Genomic DNA, 23,888 nt, shown 5'->3' with positions numbered 1-23,888 from the left:
AATGTTGATGAATTCCAAAATTAATTTAGGAAGATGTTTATTATGGCTAGACTGAATGAATATTATTCTCTTAATAGTTGTTGGTGGTGATTTCATAAACATGTGTGGATAAATGAGGAAAAAGAAATGAGGATGGGAAAACACAAGGACCACAGATAACATCTTCAAACTTCAAAATTTGATTGATTTCGTGACAACAAAATTTCCGTCGCAAAAGACGGAGCCACACTCTTTAGTCTTTAGCAGCAATCACCAACGCAAAACGTGAAGAACTCAGAGAACTGTGAGAGCTGAAATTGAAACACTGAAGAATGAACATGCATCCTAACTTCCAAAACTAACTCCTAACAAACTCTCTTATAACTATGCCTTCAATTTGCAACTGAATTTCTAAGCTCAGTACTCAAGAATCTTCTGAAACGCTTCAACCAAAATGCTTTCTCTCTCTACCTTCCCTTCTGTTTCTTACTCCTCTCTCCCTCTTCGGCCGCGTGTCGCCGTTTCTTCCCGCCGATGCTCAGTCAGATGCGCCGCCGCCGCCGATGGGGACTCGTTCACGGCGAAGTCAGGCTACCTGTTCGAGCTGAGCGCCACGGAAGCTGACTCGCTGGCGGATTACAGCATCTCGAAGATCGCCGCCATTTACTACCGGAAGCCTCTGGTGGTGGCTCGGCGCCTGGTTCAGACCGGAATCTCTTTCGGAAAGTGGTTCGCTCTTCGCTACGTTGACACTCTCATGGACCGTTCCGATGATATGTTTCAGGTTTCCCGCAGCTTGTGCAATTTTTCTTTTTTCAACTTTGAATTTTTAAATTATTGTTTTTAAGGTGAATTAATTGTTGCAGGAAATGGTTTCTGGTTCTTTCCATTGAGAAGTTCTGTTTTTGAATATAGAATGTTGATTATTTTGAAGGAGATTGTTTCTTCTATTCGAACGTTTTAGCTAGAAAGTTGAGAATTTTGACTTGTTTAAAGCGAAGAAGTTTTTGACATCTATTAAGGAGAGGAAGTGATACCTGAGAGTTGTCGTTTGCAATATAAGAATCAAAACTTTTCTTTTTCCAATTTTAAATTTTGATTGTTTTGTTATTTGGTTTTGCAGGTTAGAGCTTCAGAGCTTAGGAAGATATTGGTAGAACTTGGACCGGTATGTCATGTTCGTCTGTTATTTATGTTCCAACTTGGTGTTTCTGTGACTTGGAAAATGAAGGGTGGTTATTTATGGTCAAATTACTGTGTGACTGAGGAAAGAAAAAGAGTGAATTGGTCAATTTTGCTACTCCATTTTGTTTGGTTTCATTCTTTGGGATGTGAATGATGGTTGATTAATATGTTTGATCTGTCCCCTTCGAAATTTCCTAAATATTAGATCTAGACTGGAAAGCTTTCTGATCTAAATGTCAATGAAAATATCTTGTTTGTTGTTGTTTTCCGATCAACATGTCAACTGGTTCGTTTTGTGAATTTCGGTTTTGTAATTTCAGGCATATATCAAAATTGCCCAGGCTATATCATCTCGAGCTGTAAGTGTTGTAGTTTCCTTACTTGATCATTGTTCTGTGGCTCTCCATTAAGGTTTGGTCACTTCAGTTTACAGTGATTGATGTAGATAAGAATTGAGATGTAATTTTGAAGAATTCATCCTTGTAGGATTTGATACCACCATCTTATCTGGATGAACTCTCACTCCTGCAAGATCGAATAAGTCCATTTTCTACTGAAGTTGCTTTCAATATGATAGAACAAGAACTGGGATCATCTTTGGTTGAACTTTTCTCAGAGATTTCACCTGAGCCTGTAGCTGCTGCATCCCTTGGGCAGGTTCATTTTTTTATTCATTTTGGTGTGTTTGTCTTTGTGATGATGATTGTAGAATTTTTTAGAGTACTTTCGTTCCATGTGTAGTTTTTACAATTTAGATTTTACAACATCAAGTATGGAACTTCTGTCTCTGAAATGTAGGTGTATCAAGCTAGGCTTCGCAAAACAGGACAGGTTGTCGCTGTCAAAGTGCAAAGACCGGGAGTTCAAGCAGCAATTTCCCTTGATATATTAATCTTGCGTTTTATGGCAGGAGTGATTAAGAGAGCTGGCAAATTTAATACTGATCTTCAGGTGATTCTGTAGTTTGTGCAAAGATTAGACTAAGTTCAGGTGATTCTGTAGTATGTTCAAACTGGAAAGATTAAACTAAGCTAGCTATGAATTTAAATGACATCATGTATCATACCTAAATGGTTATCTTTGCCACTTAGGAAATGTTTATATCCGTGTTATATTTTTTGCTCCATATTATGTTGATCGTCAATTTATTGAACATGACCTTGTAAAATCTGCAGGGAGTTGTTGATGAGTGGGCCTCAAGTCTTTTCCGGGTAAGCATTGGTTTCCTCATGTATCTGCAGGCAGTTGTTGATTAAAACTGACCACCAGATTTCCACCTTTTTATTTTATATTTATATTTGAAATTCAAATTGAATACAGGTAAATCACCTTGAATGCAGGAGATGGACTACAATAATGAAGCAAGCAATGGAATCAAGTTCAGGCAAGTGCATGTTATCAAGTTTTTTAGTATGTGATTCATTCTGACTCCAAGATCAAGGTTGTATGGTGTGAAGACGAGTGAATATGGTTTGATTAGGTAGTAGTTTATCTAAAAAAACTCAGTTCCCTGAGAGTGGCAGGCATCTTTTTCCCCTTGGAACTGGTTTGGCAATTGACAGAAACTGCTTTAATTTTTTTAATATTATGAGAAACTTTTCGCAGTCAAAGTTAAATATTTTTTTCCTTTCAATTCACTTTGAGCAGGAATAGACTGAATACATTGTAGAAATAGAAATATGCAATAAAATTGCTTGCGCTTGGTCGACAGAATTACAGAAATATATGACTTAAACATTCTTTTGTTAGAATCCCTTCTTATGGATGCAGCTTAATGTTTTTCTTGTGCTTTCATTTAGCAATAATTTATGCAGTATTAATGCTTTAATTGTTAGTTGTTATTTGTTATTTATGAGCAGGCAGTTATATGGCTCTATACCTGATGTGGTGATTCCTTTGATGTATATGGACTATACAACGCGCAAAGTTCTCGTGATGGAATGGGTTGAGGTATTTTACTATTTGCTGTTTGCTCACCACATTTTAGCACACAGAAATTTCAATCCCTGCATGGAGTAGAATTCCTCAAATAAATTTATTATATATCCTAATAGAAGAGTTCCAATTTTAGAACATCCTCCTTTGTAGTGGTTTGAATTGGAATGCTAGAACCTCCTTAGATAAATGGATTTATATGCCAGCACGAATAGCATTCCAAATTGTTTCATGCTTCTTTAAGCTCTAGTTCCTGAAAGAAAGTATACAAAGGGATTTATCTTTTTGGATTCTCTCGTTCATGCCTGCTGGAAAAATCTAGTCTGCTGATGGGTTATCTTTCTATGGGTTTGTAGGGGAACAAGTTGTCAGAAGTGAAGGATCTCTACCTTATTGAGGTCATACAATGTCACTTGTTGCAAACAAGTTGTTCTAGATTTCAATCTGCACAGCTTTTTAATATTATTTCCCTGATGCTGATTAGGTAGGAGTATACTGCTCATTCAATCAACTTCTTGAGTGTGGATTCTATCATGCAGATCCACACCCTGGAAATCTTCTTCGAACGTATGATGGAAAATTAGCATATTTAGGTAATTGAACATTCAAATTTGATATTTTGATTATATGTCTTACTCTTTTGCTTGTATTCTTTGGCTTCTTGGTTTGTTATTATAAACTTAAATATGATATTTTGTTTATTTGTTTTCTGTTTTTCTTTCTTTTGCTCCAGATTTTGGTATGACAGGTGAGTTTAAACAAGAATTGCGTGATGGATTCATCCAAGCTTGTCTCCATCTTGTAAATCGCGATTTTGATGCATTGTCCAAGGACTTCGTCACTCTTGGGTATTTGTTTTCCTCTACATTACACTTTCAGTTTTCAAAAAGTATTATCAGTATAGGATTGGCCCATGTGAAATATATAATGAAGGATCTTGAGCCTTATAAGCCTTGTAGCTTAAGTCCTCAGTATAGTTGTCCCTAATAAGGTTCTAATCATGAAGCTTGAACTTTAGTGGACCTATGCATGGTCCATGCCTAAGCCCAAAGAATTGAGTGAGGGATGCTTAGGTATATGATAAAGTATCTTTTGAGTCAGGGATAGGTACTTGACAGCATACTTGTAAATTTTGTCAGGCTTCTTCCACCGACTGCAGACAAAGAAGCTGTTACAAAGGCTTTGACAGGTTTTTACTTTAATAAGTGATTTAAAAAATACTTGTGACTTGTGCAGGTTTTAAAAAATACTTGTTAAGGGAGGTTACTAATTCTGTTGTCTGAATTATTTGTATGCAGGTGTCTTCCAAAATGCTGTTGCCCAAGGAGTTCGCAATATCAGCTTTGGAGACCTTTTAGGAAACTTAGGAACCACCATGTAAGTTGTCCACTATTATGTAACATTATTTTCTCTCTGTTATTTTTGTCATCTTGGTGGTAGTTGCCTACTTGTTTTGTTTTCCTTTGGCATGCTACTTATCTTCTTATTCCTGTTCTCTAAAAAATTTCAGGTATAAATTCAAATTTAGAATACCTTCATACTTCTCTCTTGTCATTCGAAGGTAGTAACATCACAAAATGGCTTAAAACAAATGGTTGTGTCAAACTCTGAACAATATCTTGTCTTTTAGCCTTGCTGTGCTGGAAGGAATTGCAATTGGATTTAACCCGGATTACAAAGTTTTGGGTAGTACTTACCCTTGGATCGCTCGAAAAGTACTTACTGACAGCTCTCCCCAGCTTAAGGCTTCTTTGGAGACTCTTCTGTATAAGGTAAAGACAAGATTGGATTCTTTTTGTTTCATTTCTTTATTCAATTATATTGTAATATTTTCTAAAGCTCTTAACTTAGCCCTTGGTTCCTTACCTCTTTTCCAGGATGGTGTTTTCAGAGTAGACCGTTTAGAGTCTTTGTTGACAGAGGTGAAATCTTTCTTTCTCGTTTTCTTCTTCTTTTTTCACCATTCCAATTTTCTCCCTAGTAAGATCCCTTTTATGCTGAATTTGTTTTAAAATTCTAACCTAAGATGGTTCTTTCAGTCTCTTCGTGCCAAAACAGAAAAGTCCTTAGTTAAACAACAACCTGGAGGCACTGATTCCAGAATGGCAATGAAGGAAATACTTTCTTTTACTTTAACAGAAAAGGTATTAACAGCCAGTTCCAATTTCATTCTACATTGTAACTACCCTCCAACTTTTTCCTCACTGATGTTGGATTTGTAATGAACCTTTGCAGGGTGAATATGTGAGAGAAATAATTGTTCAAGAGTTTGCTAAAGTATGTTTATTATTAGTTGTTCATTAAAATCATAATAGAAATGTGAAACATGAAAAATGAAAACTTTAATATTAATTGAATAAAATTAAATGCAGGGTTTTGATGCACTTGGACTAGCAACCTTGGAAGCAGCTGCTTCAAGGGTTCCTTTCAGCGGATTCCTTTTTTCCTCTTTAATGACCGAAGAAGATGTGAACAACCTCAGAACCTTCCAACGCCTTCTACTCTTGTTGTCAGGGACCAGAAGAAAAGAAGATAACAAAGTAAGATTTCAGTTATCCTTAATTGTAGATAGACCAACTACTGCACAATTCTAGATGATGATGGATTCATGGATATGATGATCTTAGGAACAAATTTCTCTCTCTAAAAACTTTCTTTACATGCCATTGTTGGGATGGTGATACTTGCTTCAAATGTTCGAGATATAAAGAGTTAAAGTATTATTTAGTAGTTATTACTTTATATTTTTAAGTATTAGAATGTCATTTAATGTCATGTATTTTGATTTTGTTTATTTAGTTAGTAGATTGGACTTTATGTTAGGATTTTCTTTATTTTAACTTAATAAGAGGTTATAAATATTTCGTAAACTATTGTAGCTGTCACATAGAGAGTTTAGAGAATTGCTAAACTATGGTATGGACAAGTGAGGTTGAGTGAGTCCCTCTTGTTGTATCGGGGAATTGGATAGAAGGTTGAGTGATTCCCTTCCATTCAATTTCCAAACTATGATATAAAGAAGTTAGGTTGAGGAGTCGCTTTCTTGTTGTATTAAGACATTGGATAAAAAATAGAGTGATTTTCTTTATATTCAATTACAATCTATCCCTTTTGTTTTACATTTCAATTTCAATTTATCTTTTTTTATTCAATTTCAATCCTTATCTTCATGTTTATAGTTTGTTTTGTATCAATTGGAAATTAGTAGTCCTTTCTATGTCAAATGACATGCAGGGAATCATACAGGTTAGCCAGTACCAGAACCAGACACTTCACATGGAGAACCTATCATTAGTTCCAACTCAACTTGAATCTGTTCAAGAGATTCTTCCTGTTCTATCTATCATTTTTGAGGTAAATCTATCGTTTGCATTTTCTTGAATACAGCATTGTAGCTATTTCCTCAATTCTTCTATGTTTGTAAAATGTTAACAGCTACCACCAGAATCCCAGCAGCAGTTACTTCAGTTGCCAGCTAATATGGTGAGACAGTTAATATCTCGCGCCACTGCAAGAACAATAAGGAGGATTTTCTTGTGAACTCCTGGTGGTATACACGTGTCAGACACACAGAGCACATGAAGTCTGTTTGCTCTAATCAACTCGCTATCACCAGATAACATTGAAACATAAGTAGGATCCATATGACAGGGCGTTGAATTTGTACATAAGCATAAGAATAAGCAGCATAGCTTATGCACATTGCTGATTCAGCAAGAGATTTTGAGCCTTACAATTCATGTTCAGAAGAACTTGTTTTGGATACTATCTGAAAAAATGAAAGTATTCATACTTTCATACTAAAATATCTTCCATGGTATCAACTCTGGCCATGTTCGATTTCTCTTTTGGGATTGTTCTTCTCTATATACATGCATGCATGCAAAACATATTATTATTATATGGAAGCTGTAGGGTTTGTTTGCGTGAACTTCTAAGAAAAGATTTTTTTTCGAGTTATTTTTTTTTAAAAAGATCTTATGAAAAAGTAAGTAATTTTATGTTTGGATATCTTATACCAAAAAAAATTTATTTATCAATTATATTTGGATATAATAATATAAAAGTATTTTTTTTTAAATATTTTTTTAAAGAAAAAAGATTTTTTTAAAAAAGATATAAATTACACTTTCTCAAAAAAGATGTTTTTTTATTTTTTTAGTCTTTTTATTTTTACTACTAAAAATTTATCAAACACGTTAAAAAATAAAAAAAAAATTATGAAAATAATGACACTCAAATAAGCACGTATTATAATTCATTGTATCTGGAATTCGAATATGAAAATGAAGAACAACAAAAATGTTGACTCAATTCTTGTTCAAAGCAAGACCATCCAATATCTTATTGGCGTGTGAGAAGAGTTTTAAATACTGTTACTTAAATTATTTTTTTTATTAATAATAGGTTTATCACCATGTTACTTAGATTATTATTTTTTTTAAGAGAGAGAAAAATAAGTTCTTTTCATTGTTGAAGAGAATAAAAAATCTCCTTAAAAAATATTTATTGAATTATTACACTTTATATATTATGTACTCTTTATGTACTCTCACTAGAAAATAATTACAATGGTAAGTTTATTATTAATAAAAAAAATAATCTAGATAACAAATACTATGACGAAATTTAAAATGTAATTTCTACATTCCAAGCAATAAAATTTGAGCTTGAAATAAATGAATGTTAAAACTAAAAATTAATTAGGCAGGGATGTTTATGATTAGGCATTAATCTTAATTATATTTGGCTCAAGTTTTGACATTTTGGATTTAACAGAACTTGCTCAATTTTGGCGAAGTATATATATCTCTTAAATTTTGTTGAAATTACACAATAAAAATTTAGCATTCAGTTGCTTGGTCTTGGGAGGCAAGTTCCTCTGCCATTTTTTTAGGCAAAGAATGTGAAGTTGTAACATCCAACACTGTTTTTAAGGTCCACATTGATTTCCGACCACACACACAAATTAAACGCCTTAAACTTTGGATATTACCTTTGAACACTGTCTTTTCTCTTTCCATCACTAACTCCTTCCAAAAAAAGCAGCTGTTACTAATTCAACTTCAATCTTAAAACAAAACAACAAAGAAATATTGAAGGCCTAATAATCTTAATCCCTTCGTTCACTGCATGATCACGCTTCTCCCTAAAGCTTCATCTCTGCCAAGCAATACACTTGAAAGGTAACTAATCTTGTATGTTGCTTATATAGTTACATGAAAAGTAATACGTTTCTATATAGAAAGAGGTATGGCGTATGGAGTACGCCATATATAAAATATTTTACGTAAAAAGTATGATTATGGCGATTTCGGCATGCAGATAAATTGTGCATTAGTACGTAAATTGGTACATTGGTGAATTCATATAACTATGGTTGTATAATATGCTAAGAATAACAATCAAAATCAAATAATAAAATGAATGCAAACCGTTCAATATGTGAAGTTTGTAACGGAAACGTGCATTTCACTAATGCATGTAACATTTTATGTTTTTTGGTGACTTGTAACATTTTATGTTGATCACGTTAAATGGTATAATTATATTGCTTCAGTTCTGATTTTCGGTTCACTTTTTATATACTATGTGCATTTCACTTTTAATAATATTGAGCATTCAGATTAATTGAATCATTTGTGAACATTCATATTTATATAGAAAATTTTGGAATAACTTTTGTAGGATAAAAGAGAATTTGGATCATAGTCTATGGAAGAATTCAGAAAAAATAACATGGACCTAAGAAATTGAGTAGAGCCTTGATTGAGTTAACGAGCATAATGGATCGTGAGAATCATGGATCTACATCAGAAAATGCAGATTCAATATCCATTGCTCCATTAAGAATTTCACCGAAGTCACCAAGATCAACTTCTAAGTCACCAAAATCTCCAAAGTCTCCAAAGTCTCCAAGGTCTCCTAATTCTCCAAGGTCTCCAAGGGTGCAAATCAAGTCCAGCCTAAGTCCAAAGAACAATAGGCAATCACATTCTCCAAGAGATGGACGTCCCAAGAAAGGTAACAATCCTTACCAATTGCTACCTAAACTATTTTTTTATTAATAATAAGTTTACCATTGTAATTATTTTTCAGTGAGAGTACATAAAGAGTACATAGCATATAAAGTGTAATAACTCAACAAATATTTTTTGAGGAGATTTTTTATTCTCTTCAACAATGAGAATAATTTTTTTTGGATCATTGAGATCAAGAGTGCCATTGTCATCTGTATCAAGCAATCCACCTCAAGTATCTTTTCCTCCACCACCACCTGCACAATTTTATCATGACCTTAATTTTATCATTTCCAAGTTTTCTGAGTTCATGTATTGTTGCAATGAGTTCATCTATTATTGCAACAACATCATCAGTTGCAAAGTATTCTTCCACAATTATTGTGGCTTTTTTCTTGTAATCCACCAAATCTGGTGGTGTTGTTGACTTTTTCTTTTCATTTGAACGCTCATATTCCTACAAAACCCGAAAAATAAGTTTTTGTCATCGAAGAGAATAAAAAATTCTCTTAAAAAATATTTGTTGAGTTATTACATCTTATATATTATGTACTCTTTATGTACTCTCACTAAAAAATAATTACAATAATAAGCCTATTATTAATAAAAAAATAATTTAAGTAACACCAATTATAACCTTAAGATTCTCACTTTTCGCTTGATAACTGCCTCAAGACAAAAATATAGTATATACAAATTTGTTTGAAAAACAAATATATAAAAATCGACATATCTCTAAGACAATTTTTCCATTTTCTATCTACCTAAAATCTTGAGAAAGGATCTACCTCTTGAGACCCTAACTAAATACTATAGAAAAAAAAATCAAAATATCATTTCTTGTATATTATTGTAACTAACATATAAAAGTCTTAAGTTGTTCATATAGTTAACCCTTTTAGATAAAATTGTGCAGGTGGTGCTGGAGGAAAAGGTACTTGGGGTGGATTGCTTGATACAGATGACAATGGCACTCTTGATCCCAATGATCCAAACTATGACAGCACTGAGGTAAAGAGTTCATAACATCATCTTATACTATAAGGACAAAATCTTTGAAAGTACACATGGGTTTTGTAGGAATATGAGCGTTCAAATGAAAAGAAAAAGTCAACAACACCACCAGATTTGGTGGATTACAAGAAAAAAGCAACAGTAATTGTGGAAGAATACTTTGCAACTGATGATGTTGTTGCAACAATAGATGAACTCAGAGAACTTGGAAAGCCACAGTATGGCTACTATTTTGTCAAGAAGCTTGTGTCTATGTCAATGGATAGACATGACAAGGAAAAAGAAATGGCAGCTATTCTGTTATCTGCACTCTATGCTGACACATTTCACCCTTCCCAAGTTTACAAAGGCTTCAGCAAATTAGTCGAATCGGCCGATGATTTGATCGTTGATATACCGGACACAGTGGATGTTCTAGCACTTTTTTTAGCCAGAGCAGTTGTTGATGACATTCTCCCCCCTGCATTCTTGAAGAAACAGATGGACTACTTGCCAAAAGATTCGAAAGGGGTCGAGGTCTTGAAGAAAGCGGAGAAGAGCTACCTTGCAGCTCCTCTCCACGCAGAAATAATCGAGCGAAGATGGGGAGGCAGCAAGAATATGACAGTTGATGATGTCAAGTCAAGGATAAACAATTTCTTGAAGGAGTATGTAGTGAGTGGTGACAAGAAAGAAGCCTTCAGATGCATCAAAGATTTGAAAGTTCCATTCTTCCATCATGAAATTGTTAAGAGAGCTCTTATAATGGCTATGGAGAGGCGCCAAGCCGAAGCGCCACTACTAGACCTTCTAAAAGAGGCTGCTGAAGAAGGTTTCATAAACTCTAGCCAAATCTCCAAAGGCTTCAGTAGGCTGATAGATACAGTTGATGATTTATCCCTTGACATACCGAATGCTCGCGAAATTCTGCAGCAATTAATATCTAAAGCAGCATCTGAGGGTTGGTTGTGTGTGTCATCATTGAAATCACTCTCAGTGGAGCCAGAGAGGAACTCAATTACAGATAGTGCTGCTGCTAGAAGCTTCAAGATTAAGTCTCAGAGTATTATTCAGGAGTACTTTTTATCCGGTGACATATTAGAGGTGAATAGTTGCATAGAGCAAGAGAACAAAAACAACAGTGCTGAATTGAATGCAATCTTTGTTAAGAAACTGATAACTCTGGCTATGGACAGAAAGAATAGGGAGAAAGAAATGGCTTCTGTGCTGCTTTCTTCGCTTTGTTTCCCGGCCGATGATGTGGTGAATGGTTTTGTAATGCTGATTGAATCAGCAGATGACACTGCTCTGGACAATCCTGTTGTTGTTGAGGATCTTGCAATGTTTCTAGCAAGAGCAGTTGTGGATGAAGTCCTGGCTCCACAGAATCTTGAGGAGATTGGATCTCAGTGTTTGTCTCCGGATTCCATTGGAAGCAAAGTGCTAAGAATGGCAAAGTCTTCTCTGAAGGCAACTCTCTCAGGGGAGAGAATCTTGAGGTGTTGGGGTGGAGGAGGAAGCAGCAGGACCGGTTGGGCCGTGGAAGATGTTAAGGACAAGATAGGGAAGCTTCTAGAAGAGTATGAATCCGGCGGCGATATAAGAGAAGCTTGTCGCTGTATAAAAGAATTAGGAATGCCATTCTTCCACCATGAAGTTGTTAAGAAATCTTTGGTGACAATCATGGAGAAGAAGAATGAGAGGTTATGGGGACTACTCAAAGAATGCTTTGAATCAGGACTAATAACATTCAACCAAATGATGAAGGGGTTTGGAAGAGTTGCAGAATCTCTTGATGATTTGGCTTTGGATGTTCCTGATGCTAGAACTCAGTTTGCAAAATATGTTGAGAGAGCAAAGAATAAAGGGTGGTTGGACAATTCATTTTGTTTTGGCAAACAAGAACATGAGAATGGCACTTGTTAATTGTTTGTGTGAGACGAATATCTGAGATTACTAGTTTCAGTTTGTGTTTGTATTTTTTTCCACACACTTATATATATAAATATATGTTTTCTTCTCTAATGAATTAGCCTATATCGGAAACTACTTATGCTGCACTTCTTTTCAATACTCTCCTGCAATCATTTTTTAAAATTAGTTTTACACATACATTCAATAACAATGAAAACTCAAGTACAATTAATTCATGTGAAGTTAATAGTTAAAAGTTGTTGTCCCTTAGACGATAATTTAATCAAATTTATTAAATTTAACGATTTTCATCTATCAATTTCACATAAAGTTAATTGCACCTAAGTTTCCATCTAAAGCAAGATGTAAGTTGAAAAGAGACATAATGATAAATATCAGCACAAAAAAATTAACCCTGTGAGATTGAAACAAACCAAAAGTTCATTCAAATCATGCCCATTAATACCATTCTTTTGCTCCTTTTTATGCTGATGTAGTCGACTATGCTTTTGTAATTGATAATGATAATGCTATGTTGCTTAGGTATGACTTCCTTTTCTTTTCCTCCTCTAAGAAAGAAACTTATGAAATCTCTAGAATGTACTTGCACTATTATTCTTTAATTAAAGTATGGTAAGAAAAATTTAACCATCGGGATTAACAAACATTATGTACAAGCTACATGAAGAGCTACCTTTTTTGTATTATGAAAGTAATTGTTCATTTGGAAACAGTTATATAATTAAATTATTCTACAAATAAATAAAAAGAAGAAACTAACTATACATCAAAAGTAGACTTTCCATGCTATTAAAAAAAAACAATAATGTTTCGGTACTGCTTAGAGTTTTATCAATACTCCGTAGAAAATTTGACAAGACAAAACTTACAATGAGACAACATTAATAATTCCTAAGACTATTTAGAAAGGTGTTGTCCCTCCAAGAGTTGAGTTATTTGCCTGGTTTGTTTTGATAGGCAGGGTGAATACGAAAAAAAGACTGGATCGTCTTGAAATTGTCAATCAGGATAATACTGTTTGTGTATTATGTAATAATGATATTGAATCTATCCACCACTTGTTTCTAAGCTGTGAATTTAGCTGGCAGGTATGGTGCGCTTGATTATCTGAACTTGGCCGACATTGGTCCTTTCTTGGTACTTTAAAGGATCATTTTTTAAGCTAGACAGGTACAACAATTAGGAAGGAGGAGCATGAGAAGTGGTTCATTAGTTTCTTTGCTGTAGTTTGGAACATCTGGTTAGAAAGAAACAGAAGGGTGTTTCAGAATAAAAGAAACAATGCAGAAGAGATCGTCAATGTCTATTCTTCATTATAAGGAGTGAAAGTGTGGGGATCCCTTTTGTTGTTGATGGCAATGCCGGAGATAATATTGGAATATTTTGATCTAAGATATGTTTATGTTATTCTAATAGGTGTTGTCTTATCTGTTTTTTTTTTTATTTTTTTACTCCACTTTTGTGTTGAACTCCTTTGTTTCAAAGAAAAAAAACATTAATAATTTCTGTGTCTACAAATTGACAAAGCTGATCAAATCTATGTACCAGTTTAAAATGTTGATATGCATGTTTTAATATATTAATTATAATTCTATTATATAAAAATATTACTTGTTTATATATATATATATATATATATATATATATGCTGTTAAATTATTTTTAATATATATTTTATATTTTAATGAATATTTTATACTAGTGATTAATTTATTGGTTGAATTTTAGTGTATATATAACATGCTAGTTATTATACATGAGCTGCGATCTACGTGTATAATATGCATCACATGCATGATAGATCCCTTTTAAGTTAATAATTTTGACACCATATTAACGTTTTGAATCTATGATGGATCCTTTTAAAGCTTAAAAAAAGAATAAAGAAAAAGAGAGAGTAAAAAGTGAAAACAAAACTGAATAATATTTTCTTTCTCAATAACAATGAGAATTTAGTTAATAAAAGATAACTGCCATCAATTATTACCAAATCAATAAGAAAGAAGGAGAACAATCGAATCTTGAGAGCAATCATGTCAATGCGGAGGCGAACTTTGCTCAAAGTCATTGTTCTTGGCGATAGCGGGTACTCCTTCTTCTTCTTTCTTAGGGTTCCTCTTCTCTTCTATTCCATTCACTAACCTTACATTTTTCCAATTCATTGTTTCTTAGGGTTGGAAAGACCTCCTTGATGAATCAGTATCCTTTTCATTTTCATTGCTGCATCATTTTATTTATCAGCATTGCATTAATTTAATGATTGTTTTTAATTATGATAACTACCATTCTTAATTGTGGCTAGTTTATTTAGCATACACTGTACCATAGAATATGTTTGCTTCAGCTGAATGTTTGAAGATATTTAGTTTAGGTAAGGTAACTTTTTGTGCTTAAATCTCTCTTGAAGTGAGCATATGCAGAATCTTAACTGTTAGTATAGATATGTTCATAAGAAGTTTAGTCAGCAATATAAAGCTACAATTGGTGCTGATTTTGTCACTAAAGAACTCCAGATTGACGACAGGCTCGTCACTCTACAAGTGGGTTTTCTGGTTCAATTCAATGGTATTTTTGAGTTCTTTATTTATTTTTAATGTAATTGTTTATGTTACATCTTATGTCTGCTTGGAAGATATGGGATACTGCAGGGCAAGAGAGATTTCAGAGTCTCGGAGTTGCATTTTATAGAGGGGCAGATTGCTGTGTTTTAGTCTATGATGTTAATGTCATGAAGTCCTTTGATTCCCTCGAAAACTGGCACGAGGAGTTTCTCAAACAGGTTCTTTAGTTCTTTGTTTTTCTCTTATTTTTTATTTTACTCTTGGTACTTTGCTAATTTGCTCAGAGTCTTGTTTGCATTTACATTTGCTTCATATTTTATAGATTCTTATTGATGACAAAGCGTACTCCTCTAGTTTAATTTGCTCATTGTACTGTCTGTGTATACTAGTGCATCCAAGTTTCATTATGTTCTGAAAACTCATGGTATGGAAATAGATCTAGCAGATTAGCAGAATAAAGAAAAAGCCTTTACATTTAGGCTTCTTAGTTTATCTCTGATTAGAAATCTAATTTTTAGTAATTGAATTATTCCTAATGCATCTCATGTTCGACAGTGTTTTGTTTGGTATAAATTCAATTATATTCAGGAACTTCTTACTTGGAAAACTTCAGCTATAGTTCGCATTTTGTTGCGCAGGCAAACCCTTCTGATCCAAGGATGTTTCCTTTTACAGTGCTTGGAAACAAGATTGATATTGATGGTGGGAATAGTCGAGTGGTAGCTACACATCATTGTCCTTCTATGTTTCTTTATCTTCCGTATAGATGTCTAATTAATCTTCTATACAGGTATCTGAGAAGAAAGCAAAGGACTGGTGCACTTCTAAAGGGAATATTCCCTATTTTGAGACTTCCGCAAAAGAGGACTACAATGTTGATGCTGCATTTTTATGCATTGCGAAGACTGCTCTATCTAATGAATATGACCAAGACATGTAAAATTTATCTTTGATATACATTTACACATTAATAATATCATGATTTGGATGTGTGATTGGTATGTTGTCTAAAAGAATATGGTTAAAATATTTTATCTTTATTTTGAAGTGCTAACTAGAATCTAATATTTCAAAAACTGTTACAGATATTTTCAAGCTATGCCTGAGACTGTTCCAGATAACGAGCAAAGTGGCGGGTGCGCATGCTAATTTCTTATCCTCTTAATGCCATGGCTAAAATTCTTGGAATTTTTTTGGTTAAAGGGTGATTGTGCTCCCTACTTCTACACCCTACATAGCTTGAGTAAATCTTGTTTGATTTACATATTGAATTTTCATGAAATGTAGAAATGTCCTTCTGTTTTAAGAAGGACAAGCTTGACAAATGACAATGTTGGTGTGTAGGGAAGAATGTTCAATTGATTTACCAGTGATTCTTTGGGCAAATGTTTCCAAGTTGTCAAGTTTAGGTGTAGAATGACAATTCTCTCTTCTTTAGAAAAATGAGAATTGCCTCTTATTATATTTACTTTTTTATTTTTGTAAACTATAAATGCAATCAAGTTTCTTAATTTTATTTTATCCCAATTTTAAGCAATGAGTACTGAAATTGTAACAATGAATGAATCAATGTTTTTCATTTTTCATTTTTATTGTGTGGCAACATTTTACTTTGTCTTATTATATTGTGTTGCATTGATATATTTTTTTTTTTAATTCTTCTCACTGGCTCTAATTTTTTCTTTATATGAAATTCATATAGTTGGAAGTTAAAGTCTACTGCATATATCTTGTCTTGAAAAAATATGTCGACACCATAATGTTCTCATGATCTGTTGGAAACTTTGTAAAAGGCCAATTTATAACAATATCCATATATGACCACGGCCATAAAATCATTATCATTGTTAGGTGCTGAATTCGTGATAGCCTTCCAAACATTCATTTTAGTGCCAACCTTGAACTCAAGATTAACAATACATTTGTCACCATGAATATCAATTACATTGGGAAGAGTTGAAATTGGAGGACGATGGAAGCAAACCTTTGTAAATGGATTTAAGGTTCGTCTGGTGCCTTCATATATTAAGTTAATTTCGAGAGGGTGCCTGCATATATCTTGGTTTTTTTGGAAGATCTTTTAGCAGCAGCAGTATCAATAGGTAATAGATGTTAAACTTAATATAATTTTAATATACATTATAAAATTATCATTTACAGAAAAAATCTTGAAATTTATGATTTCACAAATAAAAATGAGAAGAGTTATTAATCTTGATCTATGATAATAATAGTATTAGGAAGAATTCACTTTGCCTATTCTTTTGAGAGGACTGAATTCTAATTTATTTTCATAAAAACTAACTTCCATCAAGTTGGTTATATTTCAAAATAATCATGTAACTTCTTTTTAATTAAATATTTATTAAACCAATAAAATAAGATACATCACACATGAGACATTATATAATAACATAATTTTTTACATTCTCCCATTTGGCTCATGTGTATTCCTATTGATGGTTTAAGAAATATTTATCATAATGCGCATTTCTAAGCAATTACTTACATAGCTTAATTTATCATGATAAGAATAAAACTAGCATGAGTCATAGCGGTTGTACGTCACCTAATCGACATAGTCCCTTCTATGTACTACAAAGTTAGCCATATTTTTAACATGAGTCATAATTAGTAAGTATATAACATAATTAGTCCAACAATAATGTCTTCATTGTAAGACAATACCTGATTTATTTTAATTCTATTATATATACAACAAATTAAAAATAAGGTAATACAGAAACATTAATTCATTTGAGCTCAAAATGTCAATGTTCATACAACACAAACTTCATTAAACATACTTTGATCCTATAAACTCATAATACCAATTCTTTCAACATTACTAGTAAATATTTTGGGCGGTAACCCTTTGGTCAAAGAATCAGCAACCATAATATTGGTGCTAATGTGCTTTATTGACACTCTTTGTTTCTGAACTTCTTTAATGGCAAAGTATTTCAATTCCATATGCATAGCACCTTTGGAATACTTGTCGTTTTTAGAAAAGAAAACTGCTGCAGAGTTATCACAATAAATTTTCAGCAGTCTAGCAATACTCCAAACAATTTCAAGCCCTAAAAAAAAGTTCTGCAACCACTTAGCCTGAACCATGGCCTCAAAGCATGCCACAAATTCAGTTTTCATTGTAGAAGTAGCAATTACTGACTGCTTCACACTCTTCCATGATATTGCTCCTCCAGCTAAGGGATACAAATAACCAAAAGTGGATTTTCTTGTATCTACGCAACCGAAAAAATCTGAATCTGAATATCCAATCACTTCAAGGTGATTAGATCTCCTATAAGTAAGCATGTGTTCCTTTGTCACTTGTAGATACCTTAAAACTTTCTTTGCAGTCATTCTCCAATCCTGGATTATTTTGGTATTTGCCAAGCATACCAACTGCAAAGTTGATATCTGGCCTTGTGCAAGTTTGAGCATACATCAAACTCCCAACAACAGATGCATGTGAAATTTCTTCCATATGTTTCCGTTCCAAATTATTCTTTGGACATTGCATGAGACTATACTTGTCCCCTTTTTGAATTGGAACGGGTGATGCTGAGCATTGTGCCATTCTGAATCTCTCTAATACTTTATTAATATATGATTTCTGAGACAATCCTAATAGTCATTGTGATCTATCTCGGAATATTTCTATTCTAATCACATAACTTGCCTCACCTATATCTTTAATTTCAAAGTTATTAGAGAGATATTTTTTAGTCTCGCTTAATAGACCAAGATCATTAGATGCAAGAAAAATATCATCAACATATAAAACTAAAACAATGAATTTACTCCTACTGACCTTCAAGTATATACACCGATTAACGGTATTTTCCTTAAATCCAAAGAACAGAATGGTATCATTAAATTTGATAAATCATTGGCGGGATGCTTGTTTAAATCCATATAGTGATTTCTTAAGTTTACACACCATTTGTTCTTTTTCTTCAACCAAAAATCCTGTTGGTTGATCCATGTAAACATCTTCTTCTAAATTTCCATTAAGAAAGGTAGTTTTTACATCCATTTGATGTAACTCTAAGTCATAATGAGCCACCAAAGTCAAAATAATGCTTAAAGAGTCTTCTCTAGAAATTGGTGAGAAAGTCTCTTTGTAATCAACGCCATCTTTTTCAGTAAAACCTTTGGCAACAAGACGAGCCTTGTAACGTTCAAGGTTACCATGAAAATCACGCTTAATCTTAAAGACCCATTTACACCCAATTCTCTTGTATCCTTTAGGTAATTCCACAAGGTCCCATACTTTATTTGGTTTCATTGATTTAAGCTCATCTTTCATGGCCTCTAACCATTTATCAACATTATCACCATTAATGGCTTGTGAGAAAGAAATTGGATCATTAGCAACACTCAAGTCATTTTTTGACTCTTGTAAATACACCACATAGTCATCAGAAATAGCAAATCTTCTTTCTCTTTTAGACCTTCTTAATGCCATTTCTTGTGCTTGTTCTATTATCGCCTCCTCATTAACCATGGAATTAATAAGTTCTTGTTCCTCTTGATTATTATTTAGTCCAACAACAACAGGATCAATAATTTATTGTTCCTGTTGATTGTGATTAGGCTCAATAACATTTGAAATAACAACTCTAGAAGTAGAAGTACAAGTTGAAGGAACTTGAATTCTTACTTCTTTAATCTCCACATTTTGTGAAGCTGTACTCCCATTGGTCTCACCATTCTCAATGAACCGTGCATTGCCAGTTTCAATTATTCTTGTACTATGAGTAGGACAATAAAATCTATACCCCTTTGATTTTTCTGGATAACCAATGAAATATCCACTTACTGTTCTTGCATCCAGCTTCTTTTCTTGCGAATTATAAGCTTTTATTTCTACTTAACATCCCCAAACATGTAGATGTCTTAAACTAGGTTTTCTCCCAGTCTATAACTCAAAAGGAGTTCTAGGAACTGCCTTACTAGAAACCCTATTTAACAAATACATAGCAGTTTTTAAAGCATACATCCACAATGATATAGGTAAAGATGCATTACTCATCATTGTCCTAACCATTTCTATTAATGTACGGTTTCGTCTTTCTGATACACCATTTTGTTAAGGTATACCTGGCATAGTGTATTGAGCACATATACCATGTTTTTCAAAGAATTTAGCCAATGAACTTGAGTTTTGTCCTCTTTCGTTGTATCTTCCATAATATTTACCACAAATTTAACAATTTTTACCTTTTTGTCCAATTGTCTTTCTACTTCATTTATATAAATATCTAAAATATTAACTAAGATTTATCATAAAGTAGATAGACATAACCATAACTTGAATAATCATCAATAAAGGTGATAACATATTTTTCTTTATTAAAAGAGTTTACATCAAAAGGTCTACATATGTGGGTAACTATGGAAACTAATTTCATAATAAGGTCCTATAACTCATTTGGTTAGAGCGTTGGTCTTATAAACAGGAGGAAACCAATTTTAATATATACAAAGCATCCATTACAATAGAAACCATGAAATGTCATTGGAGATGTGTGGAAGATTGAAGTTCCATTGCTTGCAAACGAATCGAAGTTGAAGGTATTCATGCATGAATGGAATCGCTTTGTAATTTTGTTCAACAAATCTTGATGTATGCCTGCTCATTCATCAACTCCACCCATGTCTGAATCACTAGCCTCCAAATCAATGACTAGTAAAGAGGTGGGACTTTTTTTTTAAAAAGGTTAGTTGAGTGTGTTACTCTCCTTTATGTAATCATGTAGGATCCTGCTTTAATTGGGATTCGGATTTAGATTTGAAATATCTTTACAATTATTATTTTTTTAAATTAAATTCAAATTTCTAACTTCAATATTAGATCATTTATAAAAATATTTTAATGTTTTGAATTTTAAATTCAAATTTATAAGGACAAATGATATAAATAAAACAAATTAAGTACAATATTACGGAATTTTTCTAAATTAAACGAGATTTGGTTACATTTTTTAATATTTTATTATTGTTAGGCTTTCATAATTTTAATACAAATAGTAATAATAATATGTACTTGTAATTTTTTTACTTTGATGCCTCTAAATATATACGAAAAACATTTAAATTTTAGATATTGAATTTGTTTGGGCATTATTTTTGAAAAAAAATCTTTTTTTAATGATATTTTTTAAAAAAATCTCTTATAAAAATAAAAGTAATTTTATGTTTAAATATATCATTTAAAAATATCTTTTTATTTATCTATTATATTTGGATAAAATAAGATAAAAGTATTTTTTTATTTATTTATAAAAATAAAAGTAATTTCTCTCGCTAAAAGAATAATATTTGAAAAAAATGCTAGTACCTCAGTTTGATTAGTTTGTGGAAATGATAGCTAACATCTTTACCTGAATATTCACAATGGTTTATCAAAGGGAAAAAAATTAATGTAGAAGTAAATTGTGACTACAGCTAATTTATTTGAACCAGAATTACATCTATACATTTTGCAGTAGAAATTATATATAAATAATCTTTTAAATATAGTTAATAAAAATAATATATAAATTTTACTCCAACTATTTTTAATCGACACGAAGATAGATTAAATCATTTTTAGTTACTGACAGTGAAATTTATATTCAAATAAAAAAAAACATTGACATGAGATCACCTTGATAAAACCAATGGCTATATAATATAAAAATATATATTTAATAATTTCAAAATATATCATAGAAATCAATTTATGTGCTTGATTTAGTAGCATATCTTAAACGGGAAAAAGAAGCTACGTTTCCATAAAAAATAGAAGCAAAAACTAATGGCTAGGAATTTATCTTTGTACCAGACCATATATATAAAAGGCTATAAAATATATGAATCAAGAACTTTGTTGTGGGGAGTATGATATAACCACCCCTCATGGGACATTTTCAATAAAGAGATAGGTTGGCAATACCATTGTTGTGACTAATTTGATTTATTTATTTATTTTGGCAATCTACTATCATCATATGCAAGTACCAGTGAAGATAAATTAAGCATAATCAATTAATGATTATTATTATTATAGAACAAATAAGTTATGTCAATACTAGAGCTGTTTATGGTTTGGTTAATTCAAAAATTAAACCTGTTTTTGGGTTAGTCAAAAATATAATTTAGTTAATTAACCAAATTAATTTTACGTGATAAAACTGGTTATTAACTGGTTAAAAATTTAAAAATCGATTTTTAACCGATTATAAAAATAAAAACCAATTTTAGAAAATAACCAATTTAAAAAAAAAACCAATTTTTTACATAAAAATTGGATTTTTCAAAAAAATAAAGAATAAAAAATGGTTTTTAACCGGTTAAAAACCAATTTTAACCGGTTAAAAATCGATTTTTACAAAAAAATCGGTTAACCAATCTAAACATATAAAAGTTGCATAAAATTTAATTTTGGTTTTAGTTAACTGGTTAAAAATCAATTTTTAAAATTATTTTATTAAATTGATTATCCAAAATATGATTATGATTTTTTAACCTGGTTAACTACAATTTGATTATTTTATGAACACCCCTAATACTCACAGTTGGACTAAAAACATCAAATTTTAACTGCATTGAGTGCGCAAGTGATATGAATTGTTGCAATTGATTTTAGCCTTTTAGGAACTAGGAAGAGTGTGATACCAAAGATGAAATACAAGCAACACAATACAGTGCCATGGAGATTGGAAACATGAGTTGTATTACGAAGATATATCATCGTGGAATTGCGGGTGTAATTTGAACAAATATCACGTGACATTTACCTTTTCCGATGCTAAAATAATATTTTTCCTCCCTGCAAAAATTACTTTACTAATTATTAATACACATGAAACCTAATGGACTTCGATATAATTCACATAAAATCCGGGTGAATATCATCTTCCACCCTTTCCTCGTTAGTCATATCTTGTAAGAAGCTGTTGCTACATGGCTTAAAGTTGTCCTTGAAGTTGATGGCTCTCTCCCAACCAAGTTCTAAGTTGCCATTGTCCTCATCTAATATGTAATCACTCCATTTGGAGCTTGTCTTGCTGATTGTTGGTTTGCAATTTTGAGTCCTTTGATTAGATAAACTCCTCATTGAATTGCTTTCAATCAATGGTTTTTGCTGTTTATCTTTCATTAGCTTCTCTGCGACAATGAAATGGTAAAGAACTCTAAAACCAATTATTATGCAACAAGGTACATGATCCATGAATGATGATAAATTCATCTTGTGCCAAATGATTGCCACCCACCATAAAGTTTGGAAATATGAATAAGACATTTTCAGTTGTAAACAATTGTACAGTGTGAAGCACAGATGGAATTTCATCAGAATTATGGTTGAACAATTTCGAAGAAAAGGAGTCCCCATGTATTCATTGAACATAAACTTTGTCTCTCACAGCCACACATGCAAAGAAAACTAGAAAAATGAAAGAACATTCATTCACCTCGAGAATTTCGGAACACTGGCTCTTTGAAAAGCTTGGCACTTTCTTCTGAGTTCTCATCAGACTTACGTTTCTTGAACATAACATTTTCCAACTCAGTCACAATCACTGGCTCAAAACCATCTCCTCCTGTTTAGTTCAATCCAAAGTTATAAGAACAAGCTAGCTACTCCAGCCATACAATTCTGATATGTTGTGATTATGGTAATGATTCTATCAATTTAACAAATAACAACATTAAATTACATTTTAATTTATTCGATTATGCATGCATTGAATAATTGATTGCAAAATTAACCTCCTTGTTCTTGTTCTGCTTCTTTGATGGTAAGATCATGATGATCCTCTTGGTCAAGGTATGCAGTCCAATCGATTCTTCTCTTCTTTTCCGGGTTGATCGGAAGCTCGATCTCGTCATCGCGATGTTCCGACAGTGAACCTAGGGTTCCAGCTTGGAGCCATTCTCCGTCGTCGACGAGCTTCCGGGACATATTGAAGCTCTGGACGAACTTGCGGAGGTCCTTGGCCATGAAACCCTGAGCGAACACCTTCCGAACCGATTGCTTCTGGTTACACACCGCGCAGTTCCACTTGTTGCTGCTCTTCTTCTTCTGCTTCACCTGAAAAAATGGAAATCAACAAAAGACGAGCGATCTGAGAAAGAGAAAGAGAAATGGTAGAGAGAGTATGTACCTGCATGGTGGAGCATTGGCAGCACTGGACGGCGATGAAGACCGTAGACGACGACATCGATGATGCTGCGCGCAGAGCCTGTTTGGGACGATGGAAAATTTTCGAAATCTAGAGAAAATTTT

General features: G+C 32.7%; 4 protein-coding genes across 7 annotated transcripts; 3 read left to right on the top strand and 1 right to left on the bottom strand.

Annotated features, from left to right (window-relative positions):
- The first annotated feature begins 123 nt into the window (after positions 1 to 123).
- Positions 124 to 6,943, top strand: LOC107644986 (Protein kinase superfamily protein). Of its 4 annotated transcripts, none has more exons than XM_088487762.1 (21): positions 124 to 763; positions 1,103 to 1,147; positions 1,485 to 1,523; positions 1,651 to 1,821; positions 1,963 to 2,115; positions 2,340 to 2,375; positions 2,505 to 2,552; positions 3,028 to 3,114; positions 3,456 to 3,497; positions 3,584 to 3,692; positions 3,833 to 3,947; positions 4,239 to 4,288; positions 4,398 to 4,476; positions 4,610 to 4,660; positions 4,730 to 4,871; positions 4,977 to 5,021; positions 5,139 to 5,243; positions 5,335 to 5,376; positions 5,472 to 5,639; positions 6,346 to 6,453; positions 6,535 to 6,943. In XM_088487762.1, the coding sequence occupies exons 1-21, from the start codon at positions 434 to 436 to the stop codon at positions 6,637 to 6,639; spliced, it is 2,070 nt and encodes a 689-aa protein (XP_088343888.1). In that variant the 5' UTR covers positions 124 to 433; the 3' UTR covers positions 6,640 to 6,943. The 4 variants fall into 4 exon arrangements, with proteins under 4 accessions (XP_088343888.1, XP_088343887.1, XP_088343890.1 ...); XM_088487761.1 differs by having other exon boundaries at positions 6,334 to 6,453; XM_088487764.1 differs by lacking the exon at positions 4,610 to 4,660.
- A 3,427-nt stretch (positions 6,944 to 10,370) lies between these two features.
- Positions 10,371 to 12,038, top strand: LOC107641577 (MA3 domain-containing protein). Its single transcript, XM_021103379.2, has one exon. The coding sequence runs from the start codon at positions 10,386 to 10,388 to the stop codon at positions 12,036 to 12,038; it is 1,653 nt and encodes a 550-aa protein (XP_020959038.2). The 5' UTR covers positions 10,371 to 10,385.
- A 1,946-nt stretch (positions 12,039 to 13,984) lies between these two features.
- Positions 13,985 to 16,194, top strand: LOC107644988 (ras-related protein Rab7). Its single transcript, XM_016348981.3, has 7 exons — positions 13,985 to 14,133; positions 14,220 to 14,246; positions 14,488 to 14,587; positions 14,680 to 14,826; positions 15,247 to 15,327; positions 15,399 to 15,544; positions 15,694 to 16,194. The coding sequence occupies exons 1-7, from the start codon at positions 14,081 to 14,083 to the stop codon at positions 15,755 to 15,757; spliced, it is 618 nt and encodes a 205-aa protein (XP_016204467.1). The 5' UTR covers positions 13,985 to 14,080; the 3' UTR covers positions 15,758 to 16,194.
- Positions 16,195 to 22,431: 6,237 nt separating this feature from the next.
- Positions 22,432 to 23,888, bottom strand: LOC107641575 (uncharacterized). The gene is made up of 4 exons (XM_016345059.3): positions 23,767 to 23,888; positions 23,372 to 23,693; positions 23,074 to 23,202; positions 22,432 to 22,768 (listed from the first exon to the last, which is right to left on the bottom strand). Exons 1-4 carry the CDS (start codon positions 23,821 to 23,823, stop codon positions 22,491 to 22,493), a joined length of 786 nt encoding a protein of 261 aa, XP_016200545.1. The 5' UTR covers positions 23,824 to 23,888; the 3' UTR covers positions 22,432 to 22,490.

Source organism: Arachis ipaensis, chromosome B5 (assembly GCF_059453495.1).
Source record: "Arachis ipaensis isolate K30076 ecotype BB chromosome B5, ASM5945349v1, whole genome shotgun sequence".
In the NCBI taxonomy this organism is placed as follows: domain Eukaryota; kingdom Viridiplantae; phylum Streptophyta; class Magnoliopsida; order Fabales; family Fabaceae; genus Arachis; species Arachis ipaensis.
Note: the sequence above shows the minus strand (reverse complement) of the source record. Positions and strands in the feature narration are given on the sequence as shown.

What these genes read in the sequence shown, in the direction of transcription:
- LOC107641575 (XM_016345059.3), bottom strand. Translation starts at nt 23,823, where the DNA reads ATGTCGTCGTCTACGGTCTTCATCGCCGTCCAGTGCTGCCAATGCTCC. An exon ending in GCCAATGCTCCACCATGCAG is followed by an intron (nt 23,694 to 23,766) that starts GTACATACTCTC and finishes CCATTTTTTCAG; the next exon opens with GTGAAGCAGAAGAAGAAGAG. An exon ending in AGTGTTCCGAAATTCTCGAG is followed by an intron (nt 22,769 to 23,073) that starts GTGAATGAATGT and finishes TCATTGTCGCAG; the next exon opens with AGAAGCTAATGAAAGATAAA.
- LOC107641577 (XM_021103379.2), top strand. Translation starts at nt 10,386, where the DNA reads ATGTCAATGGATAGACATGACAAGGAAAAAGAAATGGCAGCTATTCTG.
- LOC107644986 (XM_088487761.1), top strand. Translation starts at nt 434, where the DNA reads ATGCTTTCTCTCTCTACCTTCCCTTCTGTTTCTTACTCCTCTCTCCCT. An exon ending in GAAGAAAAGAAGATAACAAA is followed by an intron (nt 5,640 to 6,333) that starts GTAAGATTTCAG and finishes AATGACATGCAG; the next exon opens with GGAATCATACAGGTTAGCCA. An exon ending in TTCTATCTATCATTTTTGAG is followed by an intron (nt 6,454 to 6,534) that starts GTAAATCTATCG and finishes AAATGTTAACAG; the next exon opens with CTACCACCAGAATCCCAGCA.
- LOC107644988 (XM_016348981.3), top strand. Translation starts at nt 14,081, where the DNA reads ATGTCAATGCGGAGGCGAACTTTGCTCAAAGTCATTGTTCTTGGCGAT. An exon ending in ACAGGCTCGTCACTCTACAA is followed by an intron (nt 14,588 to 14,679) that starts GTGGGTTTTCTG and finishes TCTGCTTGGAAG; the next exon opens with ATATGGGATACTGCAGGGCA. An exon ending in AATGAATATGACCAAGACAT is followed by an intron (nt 15,545 to 15,693) that starts GTAAAATTTATC and finishes AAACTGTTACAG; the next exon opens with ATATTTTCAAGCTATGCCTG.